Below are 24,689 nucleotides of genomic sequence, written 5' to 3'. Positions count from 1 at the left end.
AGAGAAAGATGAAATCATTGATCCATTCAACGAGGTGCAGATCATTTCATCTTTCACCTCATTAAATATTCTGTCCAATGCACTCATAAACATTCATTATTTGTATATTATCAACTGTTGGTGTTAATGAAATGATTCACAATAAGATCAAATGCCTGTATAAATGGTACCAGCATGGATCCAGCTATAAGGACTAATGTACCATACTGCATGTTAGATTTGCAGTTTTAAACATGCCATCATTTTACCAATTCAATTACTCACCTGCACAAATGTTGATTGCTTCTGAATAACACAAATATAGATTAGAAAGAAGCAACAAAAAAACAATGAGGACAAACAAATTTCTTGTGACTGGAAAAAAAAGGGTGTTTAAACATGGACATACATACAAGAAGCACTACCTGCAGTGTTTGCTGGTACTGCATGGCCTCTGAGCTCAGCTGGAACTTGAGGGCAGCAATCTCCTCCTCCATCGTGCTCTGCACCCTGGCCACCTCCTCCCTGGCTCCCTCGAGCTCTGCCTTCAGCTCTCCAGCCCGCCCCCTCTCTCCTTCGAGCTCCGCCTCCAGGGTGCGGATGGCGCCCGTTCTCTCCTCCCCTTCCTTCTCCGAGGTGTGGATCCTGCCCTGCAGCTGCTCCATCTCCACCTTGGTCTGCTGCAGGTGCTGCGAGGTCTCCGTGCTCACCTGCTCCAGCTTGGACGAGATCTCGTCCCGCTCCGTCTGCGACAGCTCCACCACTTCCTGCATGCGTAGGATCTCCAGGTTCAAGTCATTGTTCTTTTCTGGGATAAGGAAAATGAAAAGAAAAACACAGGAAATAAACTACACATGGTAAAAGAGGAAATTTTTGCCGTCGACCAGGCAAGATGAATTTCACATTTTTTTTTTTATTCCGGGGACAGTCATGACGACTGAGAGAGCAGATCCTGAGCTGAAAGAGACAACCATTAACAACTGTACTTACCCTGTTTAACACATCACCCTAAATCCAAAATTACATCAATAATTGTGACTACCCAGCTCAACATCTACAAAAAGTATGCCAAAATGAAATTTTCACTTCTCTCCGTAGTTTAAAAGAGTAAGCTCTAAGTTTTCTAGTGAGAACTTGTTAAAATTGGACTATCCTTATCCATTCAAAAAGTGATTGAAATAAGAGAGGTTAAGAGGTACAGTTTCATAGAAAATGGATAAAAGGGGATTTAAAGATCAGGGTCACTCAGGCCTGCAGCGCCAAAGAATCAATGAAAATTAAAATGAAAGCAGTGCCTGTCTAAGAAAAATATAGTCCACAAAACTGCTAATATTTTGGTTTTGGTTTCATTTTAAGCCATCAAATTTGACAGTAGGTAGAGAACAAATTTCTCTGCCATGTAAGACAAACTTAAAAAATTTGAGTAAATCAACCCAAATAACTATTTTGGTCCATTACACAGAATCCTAATCTGCGACATTTTGCAGGTCTTGAGCCGGGCGGTCACAATTACACTAGTCCTTAAATAAATACAATCATCTTTGACTTGTGGACAGCTAATCTGTCATCCATCACACCATGATCTTGATGCGACACAAAAAGTCTGTGAATGAGACTACCTTTGACAGCCCTATTCTCTGTCTCCAATGTCTCGCACTGCTCCTGCAGTGCTGCCAGCTCCTTGCCCAGGGTCTCTGCCTGCTCCTGGTAGTGCAGCTGCTCTCCACTGGTCTTTTCCTGCTCCTCCTTCATCATCTGGAACTGCTCCGTCAGGAATTCCACCTTGTCTGCGTGCTCCTGCATCATCTTCGTCTTGCGCTCCTCGTACACCTGGGGGAAATTTTGGGACAGTTTCCATCTCTGACAAATTACAGGCATACTTCACATATTATCATGTGGAAAATTATGACATAAATGGGACTCACTGAAATTCAAGTTACTGGTTTCAAGTTGGTTAACACAATATTTGAGTATATTTGCAATATGAAAGTGATAATAAGCCTTCTTGTCTTAACATAACTGTAGGACAATTTTGCTGTTAGAAAGGATATCAGGATGTTTGTTACTTTTCCTATCTAATGAGAAAATTCTCAAGCTATATGAGCTTGAAATCAAAATATGTATTAAGTTCAACAGTAAATATAAGTTTAGAAAGAAATTACACTAGGTTAAAGAACTTGTGAAGCATGCTTTACACTTCTTGCAATTTCAAAATAACTTCTTAAAAAGATTTAAAGGTCCTAACACGAAATGCAGTTCTTATGAATTTTGAAAAGCCTACAGCAGTCTGGTAAATAAATCAAAGGCTGAATTTGATGCATCTGACCTGGTAAGTGACCACATATTGATTTTCCATCACACAGGTGTGGATTTCTAACACTGGTAAAAACTGGTATTTTGTCACTCAGTCACATAGATCTTTGGCTGTAACAATAATAAGTCTATAAATCGATGGCTCAAAATTTGTACAAAGGCACTGCAACAATATTCATAGTTCTAGCAAAAAGCATATAAGTGCAAACACAGATCAATCATCACCTGCTCAAGAGAGACACTCTCCACCTGAAGACGCTTGAGGTCCTCCACCGTGTCCTCCAATTTCCTGCAGTTCAGTCGTTCCCTCTCCAGGAGCTTCTGGACTTCCTCCTTGGACTCCTCCGCCTCCTGCCTCTCCGTCTTCAGCCGCTCCACATCCAACATCAGCTGCGAGATCACCTCTCCCTGCTGGGTGAGCTTCTTTTCCAAACTTTCCCTCTCCTTCCGGATCGTGTTCAGACTTGCCTGGAGCTCGTCAGCCCTTACCTCGAGCTTCGTCTTCTCCCCGATCAGCTCGTCTCTCTCCTTGTCCTTGCCATCTATGACTAAGCGGATTCTGACGATGTCCACCTCCAGTTTTTCCTTCTCCTCCACCTGTGTCCTCATCTGCTCCTCTAGCTGTTGTATTTCCATGTTCTGTTCCTGCAGACTCTTTTCTTTGTTCTGCAGTGTCTGTGCCATGCTGTCTACTTTCACATGCAGTGACGCCACTTCCCCCTGACTCCTCTCCGCTCGTTCCCGAGTTTCAGCAACATTCTTGGAGTCACACGAGGACTTCTCAGTCAAAGATTTGATCTCTGTTGACAACATATCATTGGTAGATTGCACATCTTGTACCTTTTTGAGAGCATCATCCCTTTCTGCAAGGACATGTGAAATCTGTGTTTGAAGAACATGTGTCCTAGCATCAATTCCTCCATCTGTTTCACAATTGCTCTGTTGTAGATGCTCGGTAGATATGCCACTAGAGGGCGTACTTTTACTAACCATCTGCATTACTTTCTCAAACTGCAATGCGATGTATTCCTTTTCTTTCTTTACTTTCAGAGCATGACTATCACCGTCTTGAAGCTGTCGCTCCAGGTTTGCTACCTTCTCCTTCTCACACCTGATTAGATTTGCATCTTCCACTTGTTTCTGGGTGTGGTCCTTGAGCTGATTTTCCAGGTCCTCAATCTCCCGTTGCCTGTCTTGACACAGCTCTTCAGTGTGCTTCATCCTCACTTTTAATTCCTCACTTTGCACTCCTGCTGCATGTAGCTCTTTCCTCAATCTCTCCAAGTCCCTGTGGGCATCAGTCCATCTCTGCTGGGAACTCTCTAACTCTGCTTTCATTCGAATGCCATCACTTTCTTTGGATTCTGCCAACTGTTTTGATGCCTCAACGAGCTTCACATGTTCTGCTAATCTTGATTGTAAATCATCCTTTTCACTACTCAGTGTGTCGACAATCCCCTGAAGTTCCTTGACTGATTCCGCGTGCTCAGTTTTGAGATTATTGAGGCTTTCATTGAGGACCCTGCTCTTGTCTTTCTCCTCAACAAGACCTTGCTCCAAGTCTGCCACTTTGGCCACCATCTCCTTCTCCTGGCTGCTGCAGTTGTCCTCCAGGAGCTCCACCCTGCGGCTCAGGGAATCCCTCTCGCCCTTCACCTCCAGATTCTTTGCCTCTGCCTCAGAGAGCTTGTCGAGCAGCTCGTGGACCTTATTGGCAGACTGCAGGTGGTTGGCGACCTCCGCATCCTTGCTGTCCACCATCCCCTCCATCTTCAGGAGGAGCTCTGCATTCTTGTTCTCCATCTGGCTCAGCTTCTCCTCCAGCGCCCTGAGGGCCTCGTCATTCTTGGCCTCTGACGTCTGGCTGATGTTGAGCTCACTCCTTGCCCCTGCGAGTTCCACACGCACCTCAGCAAGGAGTTGCTCACCCTCGAGCAACTTGGTGTTGTGGGCTCGCTCCGACTCCTGCCACATCCTCTCCTGACTGGCGTGTTGCAGGTTGATGGCTTCAAGACGGTCACAGAGGTCGCTGTTCATCTTTTCGGCCTCCTCCACTTTCTTCTGGAGGTCTGATTCTTTCTTAGACAGGTGGTCCTTGGCGTCCATTGATTCCTTTGATGCTTTCTCTAACTGGTACTGCAGTTCTTGTACCTAACCCCAAGAAATAAGAAGAAACAATGCCGAAATGAACATGAATGTGAATTGTCACCACAAATGTCTGATATTCCACGTAATCCCCCTCCCCCCCCCCCCCGAAAAAAAAAAAAAAAAAAAAAAGAAGAAGAAGGAAAAAACAATTCTTCAGGCTGTAAGCTTTCAATGACAAATCATAATTTCTTGCACTTTATTTCCAAAATCCATTTTGTTTTCAAGTCAGATCATATGATTTGAGTTTTCTTGGCTTCTGGGCCCTGTTTCATAAAGCTGTTCGTAAAGTTACGAACAACTTACGAGTGACTGGTGATCAGTTCTGATGTGCTATACTTATCAGAATTTCCATAATTCAGCACAAGAACTGATCACCAGTCGCTCATAAGTCACTCGTAACTTTACGAGTAGCTTTAAGAAACACCCCCCAGGAGCTGCCACTTTATCAACGTAAAGTGACAAGTGGTCACAATAAAATACTAAATAATCCATTCAATTCCAACAATGACTAAAAAGGAAAGCTGTGAATTTTACATCGTAGTCACCTCAGAGAACAAGATACTATTGAAAAGCTGAGAGCAGCATCACCAGCATACCTTCCTCTCCAATTCCGACTGCATCGCACTCATCCTCTCCTCCGTTTCCATGGCGAGGCGGTGCATCTCGTCGTTGTCCTTCTCCAGCTGGATGATGCGTTTCCGCAGCTCCCGGTTGACCTGCTCGCACTCTTCCAGCTCTGACTGGACTCGCTGCGCCATCTCTGCCTCAGCGCTAGGCCGAGACTCAACGGTGGGGCTCCAGTACCCATCAGCAGTGCTTGGCTAAAACAACAACAAAAATAAAAGAAGACTCCCTTTGATGTTAAGCCCGCCGCACACTACATGACCTGAGGTCGTACGACCTTCCCACCATGAGACCAGGTCATGCCACCTGACCTTAGGACCTGGAACCTGCCTCCCACGCGCTTTAGCACAGAGCGTGCGTGCAGCTAGCAGCTACCTTGCTATAAACGCCACCACGTGAGAAGATTCAACATGCTAAAACCTTCCGATCAGGTCATGCGACCTAGTCCCACAACCTGAAACTTGGGTGTTTGACAACGTCAAACTGACAGTCGGGATTCATATGACCTCAGGTTGCGTAGTGTGCGGCGAGCTTAAATAATAACGATAATAAATTACATTCATATAGCACTCATACAGAAGTTTTCAAGTGCTTTACAAAAGATACATAAATAGAACCCACATACACTTTCTTCAACTTTTCTACAATAAATGCAATAATTCCATACAACAAACATGTTGACAATGATAAAATTGTTATATTCAATGTCAGCCTTTGACACATTCTTATGTTCAGATTTGGTCAATTATTATTCACATTCAAGATATCAAAAGCAGGAGAGAAGATAAGAGAAATATACGATAAAAGCACAAAAACAAGAGTACAAGAAGAAGAAAGAAAATGGAAGGAAAAGATGAGCAAGGGAATGACACACGAGTAAGAAAGCTACAGAACACGATGAGGGCAAAATAACTGCCCAAGAAATAGGGGCTTTAACTGCACTTCATGCAATAAGGCTGACTGCCACTTTTTATCTCAACTATCATTGAATTAAACTTCAATATTCTAGGATTAAAAAGAAAGAAAGAAAGATGAGAGTGCAAACTGTGAAGTGCTGTAATGATAATGATGATGGAATGATGGAGAGAAACTAGAATTTAAAGGGATCGTACAGTTATGGTTGAGACCTAATATCAGGCTTCTAACATTTCTTGGTGAGATAATGAGAAACCTCTTTATAAAATATGAAAGAACATGTAATTCTATGAGGAATTCAACGCTTATTTGATGAAAATTGGTTTTGAAATGGCTGGGATATCAAAAAAGAGTGATTCTAATAAAGTGTGGGACCCACACTTTATTAAGATCACTTTATTTTTCTTTGTTTTTGGATTGATGTTTCAGTCATTCCAAACCCAATTTTCGTCAAATAAACTTTGAATTCCTCTTAAAATGGTATGTTCTGTACTATATCATAAGTGTTTTCTTGGTATCTCACAAAAAGTTAAAGCCCAATTCTCATCTTCACCAAAACTGTACCAGCCCTTTAAAAGGGGTAAAAAAAAACATCATGGGAAGGTAAGCATGGGGAGAAAAGATGATGATGCTGGAGAGAACAAAAGAACACATTGAAACAAAACACAAACAAAAACATGACAAAGATGTGAGCTCTAGTTGCCATGGAGATCTCACCTGCGAGCTAAGACTACTGAGACTCTCTGTTCTTATGGGTAGCTGCCATGCATGACCATACATTCCTGGTGCAGTCATTACATTGCGGTGGGAGGAGGTTGGCCAGGCTGCATCCAGGTCGTGACCTGACGGAGCCAGGTCAAATTGGAGGTCGTTGAGGTCGTAGAGGTCATTTATCAGAGGAGAGAAGAGGCTTGGATTTAGCAGCAGAGAGTTGGGATTATACCATATGCTGTGTCACCAGAAAACAATGAAAAGAAAAGAAAATGTTTTCATCAGATAAACATATGAGAAGAGGCTATACATAATGTATCAAGAACGCAAATTAAGGCTCAATAATATTTCCTATGCAATGAGGGAATCTGATACATTAAACACAGGATATTGAGAAATATCTACAGACGTTGAGTAATTGTGTTTTTTTAGTCTACCACAATGATGTCATCTTCTGTCAGTATCTTTCACAACTCAGGCGTTTGTAATGCACGGCTTTGGCTCCAAAACGTTCTTGAGGATAACCTGTCTGAAGTGGTTGTCGATGACGCATCATACTGTGACGAAACTCTCAAGATACAATTTGGCATTAGTGGGACCAGCAAAAGCGAAAGCAAAAGATAAACAAGCTTACTCCCTGATCCTTCTCATCTCTCTTCAATCTGTCACTCAATAGCTTTGAGTCACTTCCCATCCACCCTCTTGCCAACTTCAAACCTGGCACCAATTCAAGTATAACACATTGAACAGGGTACTTCACACAGACAAATAAAAAAGTTTTGGTCATTCACTACTGGTAAATGAAAGAATGAACTGAATGAATCTGGCCAGGGTTTACGTCAGATTTTTATCTTATTTTTTTTCTTATGATACAAATACAGTCACCACAGCCTTAATCAATACAACTCTGGAGTAGGACCTTAGTCCCAGTTGAGAAATTACTCAGATGAAAAGAGGGCAGAAAATTGGTGTGACATTCAATATGAAAATTGGTTTTTAGGGTGAAAATTGAGTCCAATTAAACCGAAATCTTATTCAGTTTAAAAGGTGAAAATAACACGTCCTGGGCCCTGTTTTATGAAGAGTTAAAATTGATTATATACTTGATTTCAACTGTAAGTCTATGGCAGCCTGTGTGGTAAGGAAATCTAAAATCGATTTTATCTTTTGATAAAACGGGGCCCTGATAATGTTAATGTTATATGGTTCCATCAAAGTGGTGTTCTCTAATGTCAGAGTCCCAATGAAATGCCAACAACTGTACTATCACACCTTGACAAAGCATAACATCTTTTTCAAATCTAACCCACTTCTTACTGAAACTGGGTGTACCATGCATTAAATCTAGAATACAGTATGCCTGACAGTGCACATTGTAGGTTCAACTGACCCATTCAGGGGCCGCAGAATGTTTTTTTCAGGGTGGGGGTAGCTGCGGGACCGGGGGAAGGGGGGTATCTTCAAATAAATGACATTACACTAAGTTTGCACTTAATATGACTCAAAGCATAGTGCTAAACTAACATGCAAAAGAGGTAATGCCTATTGACAAAAAGTACAAATAAGCCTTAAAGTTGAAGTGGAAAATTTGATTTTTAGTGCATTTCTAAACACTGCATTCCCTTATCACTACAGCAGCTATTATATGTATGGATTAGTCTTTTTTCATCTCCTGAAGCAGCCAAATATGGGAAATGGCATTAGAATCCTTGGAGAGTAACTACAAATTGTAGGAGAAAATGTAACTTCAAGCACAGCAAAGGAATGTATCACACATGCAAAGTCACAACATAATACATTTGAAGACAATTGATCATCCAGAATAAATTGAAACAATTAATTTTGATCACTATCAAAGGAAGAAACAAAGCTTCTGCCCATAACAATGGATTCTTCAAATTCATGAAATTCTTCCGTCGAGATGTTTTCATACTCAAAGTAGCTTAGGGAGGGCGTGCCCCCTCCCCCCCCCCCAAAAAAAAAACAAAACAAAACAAAACAAAAAACACACCTACCCTACTGAGAAAGGTATCCTTGATTATAAAGCTGTTCAATTTAACAAACAGGCAGATATTTGTGCCAACTCAAATGCTTATCACTTCACTGGCATATTGCCATTTTCTTATGAATGCAAACAAATAAACAAAGAATCAAACCCTAATCTTAGAATTTGTCAAATCTAAAACACAACATGAGGACTACCTCCAACTTTGATGAGTGTACGAGGGTATCTCCAATATGTTCTCGGCATGAGAAGGAAAAAAACAGGCTCTTGTTTTTAAAAACATATAAGAACAAATATATGTCTACACAGCACATTTGATGCATCATTACACAAGCCATAAAATGTCGTGAAAATAATTTTATGGAATTTTGATGATAAAACTTTGCCAGACGATAAGCTTTGAATTGATGTATAATTTGCCTTACTTCATCACAAGGAAAATATTTTCAAAAAGGATTAAAAAGTTAGAAAACTGTAAGGGTGATACTGCCAAAGTTGGCTTTATGCAAATTGTTCTTCCTTTTATGATTTCTGACTTAATATGGGTAATGTGACGATGCATCACAAATGAGGAGTGTGACTCAATGATTATTGTGACAGCCAGACAACTGTGGAGGACATCTTGGAATGGCCAAAGAATGAAACACTGAGTGATATCTACTTGATTACTTAAAGGTGCATAGTCCCGGTAGTGTAGAGGGCGGTGTTGATGATACTGCCAATCACCGGTAGCATTGATACGAAGATTACCGAAGTTGAGCTGTCATCAAGAGTAAAGTGCGTAGGTGTTGCTAAGTGACGTTGCCTTCGTTGTCTTCTCTGCGCATCGCGCAGTCTGTAGTAATGCCAGGGTGCGTGCATATGTGCTTGTTATTATGACATCACAAAAGAAGTTTGCTAAAGCTGTCACCCCCCTCAGCCGAATCATGAGCCGAACTGTGATCGGACCACTGACAACAGTGAATCAGACTTCTTCAGACTCGAGGAAGTGGGCCAAAGCGTAAGCGCCAAAGAGGAGTTGATAGCATAGGTCTCTATGGGAAACTTGCGCCGAGCGCCCGCGTACGCATTTGACTAAAACACCGGGACCATGCACCTTTAAATAATGAAACATAAGACCCCCTCATATTTGTATGACTTTGCGCAAAAAGTCACTGATCTACTAACAATACCATTTCACTTACGTAATATGTAACAGCATGTACATTTAGGGGGAACACTTCCCTTCCAAGAATACATCTTCCCTACCAAGAATATATGTTCCAGCAGATGTATGCAAACCCAGTGCAACTCACCTTGTGACCTTGTGATTGTTGAAACACTGCTGCAGACTGTCCCCTAGCCGATGGTGAGTCAGGCTGTAACGGATAAAGGCCCTGCCCCGCCCAAGGGATGTCTTCACCTGCAAAGGAGAACATTGCTAGTTAGGGTTGGGGAGTGACTTCCCTGTTGTAGTGCCTCACGCCACACTTTCTTAAACTGCTCAACAAAATTACTTACACAGGAAATAAATCCATGAAAGACATCAACATTACTTTAACACTCTTGAGCATTATATTCTACTCAAATCTATAATGTTTATTAAAGCATAATAAATTCAAAGAGTTCTAAAATGTGTGGTGTGTAAGGGCCACTGAACAAATCTTCTCTGTGAAGAGTAAATTCCTCATTGATGCTGACACTGATTATGAGGAAAAGTCTGTAAGCCAGCATACCCCAGTGGCATCTTTTCCCATGTTCGAATCTAAACAAGTTTATGCATTTATTCACCTTAAAATGGATTCATTCAATAGCAACATACTAGTGTTTCATACAAAGAAAGAATAAATCGGGAACTCTATGTATTTACACACCATCAAATAGAGGAATTGATACTTCATTCAGAAGCAGCTGGAAAGCTTTGAAGTCATCCAAATTATGTTCAATTACTAAGAGATGAGGGATACTTGCCTCGCTCTTTCCTCGCACAAAATGAATGCCGTCATTGAGACCCTTAACTTTGTAGAGGCACTGGTAGATATAGTCCCAGTAATCCTTCTTGCCGGCAAACATCCCAGATCGTGCAGAAGCTAAAGGGTTAAACAGACACTCACAGGTAAGTCATTCCTGCTGATCACACTAGACTCCCAGTGCAGGAGACAGTCCAAAGAAGAATCTTTCTGTTTTACAGTGCTACGGACTCGTACTGCTCCCTTCCACTCCCTGAATGACACAACTAGTTTACACATGTAACAAATGGGTTGTCAACCTAAACTCAAAACAGGCCGCGGAAATCAATTCTTGCCTTCCACAGAATATGTGACTCGCTACAACAAAAGGATCCTAAAGTCGATGATGGGTGAGCCGAGAAAATCGAGTTTGAAGTGAGATCATCAAAATCTGTCAAAACATTCGGATTTCTGTTTTTGACATAATTTTGTAGTCTAATGTATCTTCTATCATCTGCCGAAATTTCGAAGCTAAATGATCAAAGGAAAGGCAAGAAAATAGCATTTTTCTGGGCCATGATTTCTGACTTTCAACGGAACAGAAACGTGTCCGAAGATTTGGATTTAGCGCCACAGCTAGACTCCACCCCTAGCAATGAGGAGGTGATCTAATTGGTCAGTGCATGACATCCTGGTTACTGATTGGTCGTGCGTAGACCACTGGCGCTAAGCTTAAATGAACATCGCGGAGGTTGTCAGGAGCGTGCCTGCTACTGTCAAACGGTGAAAACTGTCTTGCTTTCCCTTGATCTCAATGATAGCATCAGAAGGAAAACTTTGAAGGCGGTTTTCTCAAAACGTTGATTTCCTAAACCACTCGACATGCGCTAATAAAATTGTCAATATCTCCACAACTGAGTACTTTTATGGGTCATATTATATATGACATGAAAGTGGAAGAGTAAGGGAATAATGTCATGTCATGTTCAGAAAATTGTCCTCCCCCGACTTTCGGATCCTTTTGTTGCAGTGGGTCACATATATATATGGTTGTTGACTGTTTGAAGTGTTATTTCCCCATATATCAGTCCCAAAGTTTCAAGGTTGGAAGGTAAAGGGGGGGGGGGGGGGGGTGGCATCACTTAGGGCATTCTAACATACAATTTAGAAAAAACAAACGAACAAAAACAAGACAAAACAAAACTCGTCTACGAATCTTCTCCTGTATGCAAGAAAGGAGGACAACTTCATGAAGAAATTGATAGTGCTACAGAATACCTTTATATGAATATTCCACTCATGTTATTACGACTGCATATATTTCCACCACATCCATAGTACTGATGCATTAAGTACAGAGAAAGTCACAAAAAGATAAAATTTCTGTCCTGCTACAGTGCTACTGCATTTTTAGTTTTTCAAGCTCTAAATTTGCAGTCATGATGTGTTTAGTTTGGTGTAGAATCTCTCTCATTCCTTGTAATGAAATCTTGCCTTCAATGATAATGTACATAGAATTCAACTTGGTAATAATTTCTTGTGCTATACATTTGTACCTTACAGATATCTTAAATCTGTCCCCACCCCAAAACAAGGCAATCGCCAAATTGTGTCTCGCCCATTCACGTACAAGGAATTAATATTTTTTATAACTCCCAGAAGTTAATTGACCTGCTTATGACCTTTGACCTTGTGGTGACCTTCAACACCCTAAGGGACATTTACCATCCAAGTTTGGTCACAAACAGACAAAGGGATCAAAAGTAATGAGCCATAATCGAAACGCGCCATAAAAACTTAACATTGGGCCCTAAAAATTTGTTGACCCCTTTCTGTGACCTTTGACCTTGTGATGACCTTTAACTTCCCAAGGGACATCTACCGTATAAGTTTGGTCACAAATGGACATAGGGATCAAAAGTAATGAGCCACAATGAAAACGCGCCCTAAAAACATAACATTGGGCCCTAAAAGTTTGTTGACCCCTGTCTGTGACCTTTGACCTTGTGACGACCTTCACCTCCCCAAGGGACATCTTCCATCCAAGTTTGGTCACAAACGGACAAAGGAATCAAAAGTTATGAGCCATAAACGAAATGCGCCCTAAAAACTTAACATTGGGCCCTAAAAGTTTGTTGACCCCCGTCTGTAACCTTTGACCTTGTGGTTACCTTCAACTTCCCAAGAGACATCTACCATCACCCAAGTTTGATTGCCATTGTAGCAACATGTGCTGAGTTACGTGTGATAAGAGAGTCTTGCAAGTAAACTTTAACGTATGACCTCAAATGACCTTTGACCTTATCCTGTGACCTCTTACTGCACCATAACATGAAGGTACCCCCAGTGCATCCATCACCCAAGTTTGATTGCCATTGTAGCAACATGTGTCGAGCTACATGTGATAAGAGAGTTTTGCAAGTAAACTTTAACGTATGACCTCAAATGACCTTTGACCTTATCCTGTGACCTCCAATGGCACCATCACATGAAGGTACCCCCATTGCATCTATGACCCAAGTTAGGTTGTAATCCAAGCAACTTATGTGAAGTTATTTGTCAAAAGAATGTCTTGCAGGTAAACTTTAACATAGAAAAGAGAGTCTTGCACATACTCTTTAATATATGACCTCAAATGACCTTGACATCATCACATGACCTCCGACAACACCATGACATGAAGATACCCCTAGTGCTTCTATCACCCAAGTGTGGCTGTCATTGCTGTAACAGTTGCCAAGTTATGCATCATAAGAGAGTCTTGCAGGTAAACTTTAACATTTGTGAAGGACGACGGACGACGGACGGACAACGGACGACGGATGGACGACGGACGGACTCCATTTGGATCCCTTAGTCTCGCCTTCACCTCCGGTGGGCGAGACAAAAATGCTCACCTACAAAAGAAAAAAAAAATAGTCTCATTACCTTCTTCACATGCTATTTTTAATGTTGTAGCATCTTATAATCATATATAAAGGAATCATGCAAGATGTGCAGAGTGCTTAAATCCGAGCGAGCTCAACATTCTTACGCTTCATATCAATCTGCAGCATATACTCCAACTTGGCGCAGAGCTTGTGGAGAGGAACACTGTCATCAGTGATCGAGAGCTGGGTGTCAGCATACTGCCTCTTCAAGTCCTGGATGAACTCTGATGAAAGCCAAGAGTGGACATGGTCACAACAAATCTGTCCCTCATTGACCCCATTCTTCTAAGATCCCTTACAAGGAAAGAATTATTGTACCTTAATCCATTGAATGACAGTCTAATTTTGCATACACGAAACACGACTGGTAAACAAGAGGAAAACAGTTTGCAGTAAATCTCAATTATCTTTTTTTCCCCCTTATTTTAAACCATTTTAAGACAGACTGATTTTGAGACAACAAGCATTTCCCATTCATGTAGACACTTACCAGAGTATACTCAGGACTCGTCTTCAATGGGTTAACATACATTGTAAAGGTTGTGAGGACATTTGTAATGATTTGTAATGCAAAATCTCTACTACAAAGGGGGATATATTTCATATTTGTCACTTATTAAAATATTTTTTCATGCAAACATTAATCCTTCAAAATAAACACAGGCAATTCTGCTACTTTCAGTTTCATAATTAGAGTCCAGTTTGTTTGTTTTTAAAATGGACTTCATGTTGATAATTCTAAAGTGAAAGGCAATACGAGATGAGGGAATGCTAAGCTGCGAAGACTTACAGACATACCATGATTGGACACATAAAGATTTAAGTGCCATGATTTGTCCATGCAGATTTTGGTATCTATAAAGATACCCAACTCATATACTGGTCAGATCAAAAAATATGCATCATTGTCTAGTTAACAATCAATGAAAGACCAGCAAGTAGGAATTGAAAATCATGCATCTGCTCTACTAATGTAAGGTATATGTCGTTACACTCTGCACTATACTGGCCTGTGTGTCAAGATTGCATTCTGTGAGTATGGCATTAATCACGTCCTTGATTTTGCATTCCATGTTATTTGTTAGTTCAGGTATAATACACTGCAGACGGGGTCATGCTGGCTCTACTTGTATATCAGCTTCCATACAATCAATACTTCAACACAAGATGCATCAGTAAATTTTCTGATAGATGTGATCAAAAAATTATCGTTTGCACAGGTCAAGTAACATAAGTAGATGATGAAAACCATGCAGATGATGAAAACCAATCTATTCACTGCTGAATACTACAAATAAATGAACTTGTTTGCATCACAGAACCTGGTCTGAAACTGAATTTGAAATGGTTGATACGAGCATATTTACATGTCCCAAGCCCACATACCCATGTAACAAAAAACATATTTACCTGTTATCTCAGAAATGATCTTTGGTGCTCGTCCGAGAGCCATGGCTGGGTGGTATTCTCATGAAGAGATGACCTTCTGTGAAAAAAAAGAGAAATGAATAAGTTGTTTATATTGAGTGCAATGAATACAGTGCTCTATACTGTAAACAGGTAGGCTGCAAATTAAGCAAATATCTTTGGTAGATTCGTGAATATTCAGGCTACCGTTACCACAAAAAATATTCCTCTCATTTGTCCAAATGGACAATTTGGGGCAAGGATGTTCTTTTAATGACTTAGTGCCCATTCAAGTTGCCCTTGCAAGCAGTACGTGGGTTTGTTGCACTCAGATATTACAAAGCAGTAGAGGTCAACAAGTCTATAAAATTTTGTATGCTTGGTGTGTTTCAACAGCAAGAAAGGTGGTACCATATAGTATACGTATGTACTGTATATGAACACAAAAAGACGAAGAACGACCCTAAGAATTAGTAAAAGATAGTGATGATGATGATGATGATCATGGCTTTTGGTATAGCATCGATATCCGTCTTTAAGGGGCCCTCATGGTGCTTGATCTGGAATGTCTCAACTAGAATGTTTTCACTGAAAGAGTGTGTAATCATAACTTGATCTGTTGCTGTCTGAAAAATTAGTTTCATGTTCAATCTGTATGATAACATACCATTTACCAAGAGAAACCACATGACCACTGACCAACAATCAAGATCCATGATCGTACTTACAGAAAGCAACTACAAAAGAATAAACTAAACGAAACTTAAATAAAATAAACTAGTGAATTTCTAGAAGACTCTATATACAGAATGTTTTTCTAGACACTTCATAAACAGTTTTATACAGTGCAAATATTGTTTCACATTGGCTAGTCTCCATACCATTCATTTATTACACATCATGCACATGTGTTTGCCAATTTTTCGTTCTCCCCACACCCTTCTGATGAGTTTGCATATAAATGTACACAAATTTTGATCATTCCTTGGTTGAACATGACGCACTCTTTAGTGTAGTATCATGAACACAGCACGTCAATGACAATACAACTTGATCACTGCTTCAGCAGTATCTTACTTTCATAGATCAATAATATATTACCATCCCCATGATGATGGTATGAATACTCCAAAATTTGGACAGACTTGGTCTTTTGGGGATGCGTACATTTGTAACATATTTAGTGTGGACTTGACCCGGGCGCAGGGCGCTGTAACTAGTAACCGACATGTATGTGTTGGGGTCGCTGTTGCGGTTACAGTGTGGACTGTGGTTGTATTTAAAATGTTTGTGGGTTTAGAACTGTTACAGGCAAGTCACAGTTGAACGAAAGAATCTTTCCCCCAGACTACAGCTAGAGGGTCTAGACTGGGAGGTTTCACTAAATACATGTACATAAGTATCCCCGATGGAATCCCATTTTCTTTGCTCAATTTTCCACTAATACATAATAGTTGATACAAACAAAGAGTACCCTGGCAGGCCGATCCAGAATCTACAGATAAGCAAAGAGGATGCACTTGAGAAGTTGTCAAATCTGAAACCATCCAAGTCACCTGGTCCAGATAAAATTCATCCACGGGTTCTTAAGGAAGCAGCAGAAGTACTAGCAGACCCGCTGACAACAATCTTCAGTAAGTCTCTGGAGAACAGTATGGTCCCAGATAGATGGAAAGAAGCACATGTTTCCACCATATTCAAGAAGGGCAAATCTTCCAACCCTGGAAATTACCAACCAGTTCGTCTGACATCTGTGGTTAGCAAAATAATGGAGTCTACCATGAGGGACCATGTAATGGGATTCTTGGAAGAGAACTAGCACCAGCATGGTTTTCGTCATGGGAGATCGTGTGTGACACAGCGTATCGAGGTACTAGATACATGGACGAGGATGCTTGATGAAGGCGGAGGAGTAGACGTGGCCTGTGAATAGCAAGGTATTTGGCTCGGTCCCACATCAGCGGCTAATAAAGAAAGTGGAGGCCATGGGTATCCGTGGGAGCATACTGAGCTGGATCAGAAATTTCCTGACTGATCGTACTCAGCATGTGGTGGTGAATGGGAAAGAGTTATTGTGGGCAAGGAGTCACTAGTGGAATCCCGCAAGGAAGCATATTTACGGCCATGTCTGTTCATGATGTACATACAACAGATGACCTTCCTAACAATCTGAAGGGTCATGCAGAGATGTTTGCGGACGACACGAAAATATTTGCCCAAATCAAGGACACACAGGATATTGATACACTACAAGATGACTTGAACAGCTTGAGTGACTGGGCAGAGAAAAGGCAGCTGAAGTTCAATGCTGGGAAATGTGGTATCATGCACTACAGCAAATGTATGAAAATGATGGGAAACAACATTCTCCTAACATATCCTGTACGACATAAGAGATGGAGTAAAACGAACTAAAATCGAGACAAGAGAAGAAGAGAATAATCTAGGAGTAACATTTGACCCCACACTGAAATTCAGCAGACATGTACCGGTGCACGTAGAAAGAGTGGCAAATACAGGCAATAGGATTGTGGGCCTTATCAGAACTTAGGACTTTCGACCAAATTGATGAAGGTATATGTTCTCACTCCTCTTCAAAGGCCAAGCATTAGTGAGACCACACCTTGAATATGGCAACTTGTGTCCGGAGTCTACAACTCAAACTTGACATTTGATATTTAACAGCACCATAGAAAAGGTCCAAAAAAGGGTAACAAACATAAAGCCTCATCTACATAATCTGCCATATGCTGAGAAACTAGAGAAATTGAATCTGCCTACTTTTGCCTACAGGAGACTAAGACTAGAGGTCACAATTATGATCCAAGTCTTTAAAATTATGAATGGCTTTAACCCGCCTTTACCGACACCAACTGTTCTAAGCTTTTCAAGACAAAAGATGAGAGTTTATATATCTTTGTGGCCACAACTTCAATTCAAGATCCAGAAAAAACATGCACGTTTCAATATCAGAAAAAATAACTTCACTCACGAGTCACAGGGTAGTATCTCACAGGGTCTCAGTGGAATACGCTACCACTGTACCAGTACCAACGTCAGCAGTGGACCACTCAAGACTATTCGCGATCTATAGACAGAGTATAGTTGATGCGGGAAAAGCATGATATTCGTACAAATGAACGTGTTTCAACACTGGACATTGATTAGGGCCTTTTTGAATGGCAGAGGAAAGTTAATTTTGCGAGCATTATTTTGTCTTCCTGAGTTTCAGAATTTTTTTTGAGAATTTTGAGAAGAAACAATGGATTGTCATAAGTGCCTAGATGAAAGGTTTCAAAGTAAGACTTTGCTTTGTTTTAATTATAAGCACCCTCTATTGGATTTACTACAGAGTTTTGTAGTTTGTATGTATGTAGTTTTGCTTCTTCAGATAAAATGGCAAATTGATTGCATGTACAGGTCTATGAAAACTAAATTGATGACAAATTTGAACAATGAGTGAAAATATAGAGGTTAGGTTATACTCTCTCAATGTCAGAGGTTTAGCTAATGATGTGAAACGAAGATGTTTATTTAGTTGGCTTAGAAGGCAAAAATATGATTTATTCTTACTACAAGAGACACACAGTACAGAGAACTGTGAAGCAGTGTGGTCAAGTGAATGGGGTAATAAAATATATTTTTGTCACGGTCAGTCGGACAGTGCAGGTGTCTGTATTTTATTAAGAGCCAACTGTGGTTTAGATGTTTTGGAAGTACACAGAGACAAAGAAGGAAGGTTACTTTTGCTTAATTTGTCTTATGGTGAAACTACAAAGTTTACAGTTGTAAATTTATATGGCCCAAACAAAGATAAGGTGGATGTTTTTCAAAATTTACATGATGTATTAACTGAGTATTGTGAAGAACCTTTGTTCATAGGTGGTGATTTGAACACTGTTCAAAACCCTGTTTTAGATCGGTATCCAGTTCATGTTCGATATCACCCTCGTTGTTATGATGCATTAGAAACCTTAAAAGATGATTTTGATCTTGTGGATGTTTGGCGTGAAAGAAACCCCAGTAAGCTACAATTTACTTGGCGCTCCAAACTCTCACGTAGCAGGTTAGACTATTTCTTGGTTTCTAAAAATATCTGTAACTATGTTGAGGATTGTAATATACATTATGGGCACAGGAGTGACCATTCAGCTATTTCCTTAATAGTTATTAAGAAGGTCCCTAAAAGAGGACCAGGGTTCTGGAAGATGAATACATCTCTTTTGTCACAAGAATACAATCGGGAACAAATAAGAAAAGTTATAATATCTACAATTAAGTTGCACTCTCATATGAGTGTTTGTAACTTATGGGAGTTTGTTAAATTTAAAGTAAAACAAAAGTGTATTGAATTATCTTCAAAGATTAGACGAGATTTAAAACATAACTTCCAACTATTAGCAAAATCAATAGAAAAACTTCAAAACGATTTTGATCAAAATCCTGATGATCATGATCTAGAAAAGTTGTTATTGAACAAGAAAGCAGAATTAACTAAAATTCAAGAAGAATTTGTTAGGGGATCAATGATTAGAACCCGGGCTTCTTGGGTCAGTGATGGTGAAAAAAATACAAAATATTTTTTTAATTTGGAGAAGAGAAATTACAACAAAAAACATATTCAAAAACTTCAAAAGAATGACGAGATCGTTTGTGACCCATCTGAAATTTTGACTATGGAAAAGGATTTTTATGAAAATTTATATACATCATGTAAAGTTGAAGAAAGGGACATTAAAGAAGTTTTTGATAATATTTCAATGCCTATGTTAAAAGAAGAACAGGCAAACCTCTGTGAAGGCATGGTATTTGAAAAAGAGTGTTTCGAGGCTGTTAAATCAATTCCAAGTGAAAAAACTCCGGGTTGTGATGGCCTTCCTATAGATTTCTACAAGGTATTTTGGCAAGACATAAAAGATATACTATGTCAAGTTTTTAACACTTGTTTTATAGATGGAGAGCTGTCTACACTGATGAAGCGGGGTGTCATCACTTTACTGCCAAAAAAGGGTAAAGATAAGCTCCATTTGAAAAACTGGAGACCTATCACACTTCTGAACAATGACTATAAAATTCTAGCAAAAGTTTTTGCAAATAGACTTAAGAAAGTCCTGCCTTTTTTAATAGATTTTGATCAGACAGGCTTTTTAAAAAATCGTTATATTGGAGAAAATATTCGACTATTGAAAGATGTGATTCAGTATTGTCAAATGAAACCATTCAAAGGTTTAGCTGTGTCAATAGACTTTGAAAAAGCATTTGACAATATTGAGTGGAATTTTTTAATAGCTTGCTTAAAAACCTTTGGTTTTAAAGACGACTTCATTACATGGATTAGAGTGATGTACTCGGACATATCCAGTTGTGTAATTAACAATGGATATTCTTCAAGCAATTTTAATTTGCAAAAAGGTGTCAGACAAGGTTGCCCTTTATCACCCTATTTGTTTTTAGTTGGAGTTGAAATCCTAGGTATCATGTTAAGGCAAAGTAAGAACATTACTGGCATTAAAATTGATGGAGTCGAACTCAGAGTTAGTCAATACGCTGATGATACGATTGTATATTTATCTGCTAATGAAGTGAACTTAAGAAACACATTTCAATTACTGTCTGCTTTTCAAAAAATATCTGGGATGAAAGTTAATATTGAAAAAAGCAACATCGCTTGTCTTGGTCCGTGGAGTGGCACTTTGTGTTCAGATATCCAGATGAACTGGGTAACAGAGTATTTATTTTACTTGGGAATATATATACCTTTAAGAGGAAGTGTAGACTGTTTTAACCAGAATTTCCAAATAAAGTTGAAAGAAACGGAAAGCACACTGAACATTTGGAGACACCGTAACTTGACACTGTTAGGAAAAATTACTATAATTAAGTCACTGGTGATGCCTAAGTTTGTGTATTTATTCAGTAACATACAAGATCCTCCAAAACGTTTTTTTGATGAGTTACAGAGACTCCTGTTCAACTTTGTTTGGAACCAAAAAACTGACCGTATTAAACGTATTATTATGTATGATGATTACAAAAATGGAGGCTTGAAAATGCCACATGCAGAAAGTTTTTGTCAGGCATTAAAAGTATCTTGGGTAAAGAGATTTCTCGAGGAAGAAACTCAAACAGGAACCAAAAAATGGAAATTGTTCTCTAAATTCTTTCTGGAGAAATGTGGAGGAAAGAGTGTTTTCAGAGGAAACTTTAGTGCACACGATTGTAACCACTTATCTGTAAATCTCTTTTGGATTGATGTATTAAAGGCTTGGGCCCATTATAGATACTACAACCCTGCTAGATATAAAGATATACTTTGGCAATCGATTTGGAATAACTCATTTATTAAGGTAGCAGGCAAAACTGTATTTTACAAAAGGTGGTCCAATGCAAGTATATTTTACGTTAGAGATTTGATACGAGAAAATGGTTTTTTTAAGTCTTTTGAAGAATTGCAGGCTGAATTTAATCTTCCTATTTCAAACTATTTAGATTATTTTGCAATTTTATCAGCTATACCTGCTGAGTGGAAAAGAGTTTTGAAACAAGAACATGTAAATGTTGATGAGCAGCCTGAAGTTTTTGATGACAGGTTGGAAGCATTTGTATGCCATAAATCACCTGTTAAATTTTGTTACTCACAGTTGTTAAAAAAGATCTGTCCAACCGAGTATTCCCGTGTTTTGTTAAAATGGGAAACAGATTTGCAACAACCTCTTGAGAGTTTGATTATATGGAGAAAGCGTTTCAATATTTCATTCTTTGCCACATTAGATACAAAAATTAGAACCTTTCAATTTAAGTTTTTGCACCGTATAATTGCAACAAACAAATTTTTATTTAAAATTGGTATAAAATCATCCCCAAATTGTAATTTATGCAACACTGAAGAGCAAACATTGCTCCATCTGTTTTTTTATTGTGATTATGTACGAACCTTTTGGCAAAACGTTACGAAGTGGCTAGAAAGAACTGCAATACTTTCTTCACCTCTAACCTGTATTGATATCTGTTTTGGTATTGACACCCAGAAGACTCTGGTAAACACCATTATTTTATATGCAAAACATTTTATTTTCCGTAACAAATGTCAAGACAAGACCTTAAGTTTTGATCAGTTTAAGAATGAGATAATTTATCTAGAAAAGGTTGAAAGAGCTATAGCTTATAGAAAAGGAAAATTAACATTTCATAGAACCAAATGGTGTTTGTTACTTGCAGTCTAAGCAATTGGGCTCAGTTACATTCCTAAATTCTAATTACAGTCAATTACACTTTTAACTCAGATTTTCAAACCTCTGCACTTGTCATGATCAATATGATTATAGACTCTGTCTGGACTGGCTTGTTCGGCCTGTAGACAAGTGGGGATGGAAAGTTTTGCAGGGATGATTAAATCATCCCTGAAACATGACTGAGAATATGTTGGGGTTGTGGCTGAGCCCAACAAGCTGAGTGGACTCGGTTCTTTGTTTTTGGTATAAATGAGGGAGTTTTTAGCCTCCCCCTTGCATTGTATTACAATTTGTTTTTTACCATTGCAAAAAAGAAAACATTATACGGTACTTATATATGCAGCAATGTCAAAATTCTGTATCTGTTAATCTGTGAAGAAGCAAAATAAAGACGGAAAAAGAAAAAAAAAGGAAAAAAAAAAACGTCAGCAGTGGAAGCAACAACAGTTAACAGAATCAGGTCAGAAGTTGATGCATTCCTGTCAAAGAAGTATGGTAGGGGTACCACCTATCGGCAGGAGGGTACCTTCCCACCGGCACCCTGCGTATCATGGCTGTTTGCGTATAGAACGCGAAGGTACGCACGGGATTAAGTGTCATTAGCTATAAAGACAATAAAAACGAAGAAACGAAAATCAAATTCAAAAACAAACTAACAAACCAAGCTAAAAATTACACATCTGCTCAGTAACGACGCGTGGCTGTGAAATTCATGTGTATTACCTAATACCTATGCTGTGAAATTCATGTGTATTACCTATGCTGTGAAATTCACGTGTATTACCTATGGAGGGGAGGGGGTGCCGATCGCAAGGTACCCTTTTTAGCTGCGGGAAGAAAACGGAACGCACGCACTAAAATTGCGCTATTTTAAAACGGAGATTCATAATCAACGAGACGGTCACGACATTCAAAACTGCAGTATTTATGGCATATTTGAGGTTAACTGCGACAGCCGCCACACGCAGTGTGGCGGCTGCGCCGTGCTCCCATAAAAGATCTTCATGTTGAACAAACGGGTGCCTTTGCGGCGCTATATTTCCTTCATTTTTCAACAGAAACTACTAGGAATACTTACATGGGTTGATGAAACCTAAATGACTATCATCGGCGACTGTATGATGCATTTCATTGCTTGTGATGCACAAAATGATGTCTTATAAGCAGCTCACCGATGTTCACAGAATTCACAATCACTTGCACAAGCGCACAGAATACTTGAACTATAACATAAGCGAAACTGCGGGGAAGCCGCCAGGACCGCGCCTGGCGGCGCGGTCTCCGGGGCTAATTTAAGGTAAGAATTAGGCGAATTTGTGTTATATTTTTAGAATAAACAAGCTACAGATCCTTAGCCTAGGGTGACGATAGGTGGTACCCCCAACCCTACAACAAATTCAGATACAAGTACTTTGCTTGACCGAAATATCGGTCTGTATCTGGTCGTCGGGGATATGTTCCGCAGAGGCCGCGTCTGGCTTCACGGAGGAGAGCGATAACGTCAATTATTAAAAGACTCCTTCTGACAGACGGATCTTTCTGTCTAACCTTAATACTTTGCAGAGTAGCAGTCAAAACTGCAAATAAGATTATAAGAAGTCAAGGCAGACAAGTTTGACACACAGAGGAAAGTTTGCTGGAAGTGACGTGAGAGAGCATTACAAGACTAGCACTAGCAGTAGTATTGTGTTTCCAAAGCCTGAAACTAAGGCCCGACAAGACAGGTGAATAGTCTACAGCACGCACGGCCCCACGGCACGGGTGAAAGAAAAACTTTAACTAAATTTACACTTTGCCGTGACTTGGGCCTGGGGATCTGTAGCAGTCCCACAGTGGAAATGACAACAAAAGCACTGATAGTGATAGTGATAACTAACAGTCAGTGTAACGTTGCAAGTTGGAGCTAGGTCTCTAATATTTTACTCTAAAGAGTATAACCCTTACAAACATATTATCATTAATAGCAGCATTCATATAACATTGCATAAATTACCAGTTCCAACAGACCATAGTCCATACATTACCTTACAGCGTGCAGGCGTTAGGCTTGTTGGTGATCTCGCACAACTGTTTGACCAGTTTGACGTAAGGCCTATGTATGAACAGTCAAGTGCAATTCTGTTACACACGTAAACTTACTCTCAATGTAATTCTCCGTCTCCGAGTAGGCATCTACTTGTAACTTGCTAGAATTGCTCTAGCTCTGGCGCATGGCGGCGGCGCGTGGGACGATTATGTTTTGAACATAAGTACACTACCGTATTGCGATTTTTCATCGACAATCACAAGTCACGGCATACTAGTACATACTCAAGTCACGAGAAATCGCGATCCACCCCTTCGTTGCATACATCCGTGGACGCTACGAGGATCATAGGATCGGATGCTTGTGATAAAACCATAACAAATGTTCCATGGGAAATCCCGTGCATGCAACACACCTGCGCCGTCGTAAATGTTACCTGTGTTTACTAGTGTAGGGAGCAACCTCGTAACC

The 24,689-nt window shown here is 39.8% G+C and overlaps 1 protein-coding gene across 1 annotated transcript in view; it reads right to left on the bottom strand.

The window, feature by feature from the left end:
* The window catches only part of LOC139739092 (uncharacterized), a 50,312-nt gene extending 25,825 nt beyond the window's left edge, over positions 1-24,487 (bottom strand). Inside the window, exons 1-10 of the mRNA XM_071649712.1 lie at positions 24,332-24,487; positions 14,964-15,039; positions 13,658-13,777; positions 10,646-10,764; positions 9,991-10,097; positions 6,697-6,928; positions 5,037-5,261; positions 2,518-4,443; positions 1,599-1,809; positions 405-787 (exon numbers count right to left, since the gene is read on the bottom strand). Of these exons, the coding sequence (XP_071505813.1) occupies positions 405-787; positions 1,599-1,809; positions 2,518-4,443; positions 5,037-5,261; positions 6,697-6,928; positions 9,991-10,097; positions 10,646-10,764; positions 13,658-13,777; positions 14,964-15,006 (3,366 nt within the window). The 5' untranslated portion in view covers positions 15,007-15,039; positions 24,332-24,487. The remainder of the gene's footprint in view (positions 1-404; positions 788-1,598; positions 1,810-2,517; positions 4,444-5,036; positions 5,262-6,696; positions 6,929-9,990; positions 10,098-10,645; positions 10,765-13,657; positions 13,778-14,963; positions 15,040-24,331) is intronic.
* Positions 24,488-24,689: the final 202 nt, after the last annotated feature.

The sequence above is a fragment of the Diadema antillarum genome, unplaced genomic scaffold (genome assembly GCF_040938485.1).
Source record: "Diadema antillarum isolate AM-2024a unplaced genomic scaffold, OU_Dant_1.0 seq00000782_RagTag, whole genome shotgun sequence".
Classification (NCBI taxonomy): domain Eukaryota; kingdom Metazoa; phylum Echinodermata; class Echinoidea; order Diadematoida; family Diadematidae; genus Diadema; species Diadema antillarum.
The sequence above is the reverse complement of the archived record's forward strand: the minus strand, read 5'-3'. Positions and strand labels throughout refer to the sequence as shown.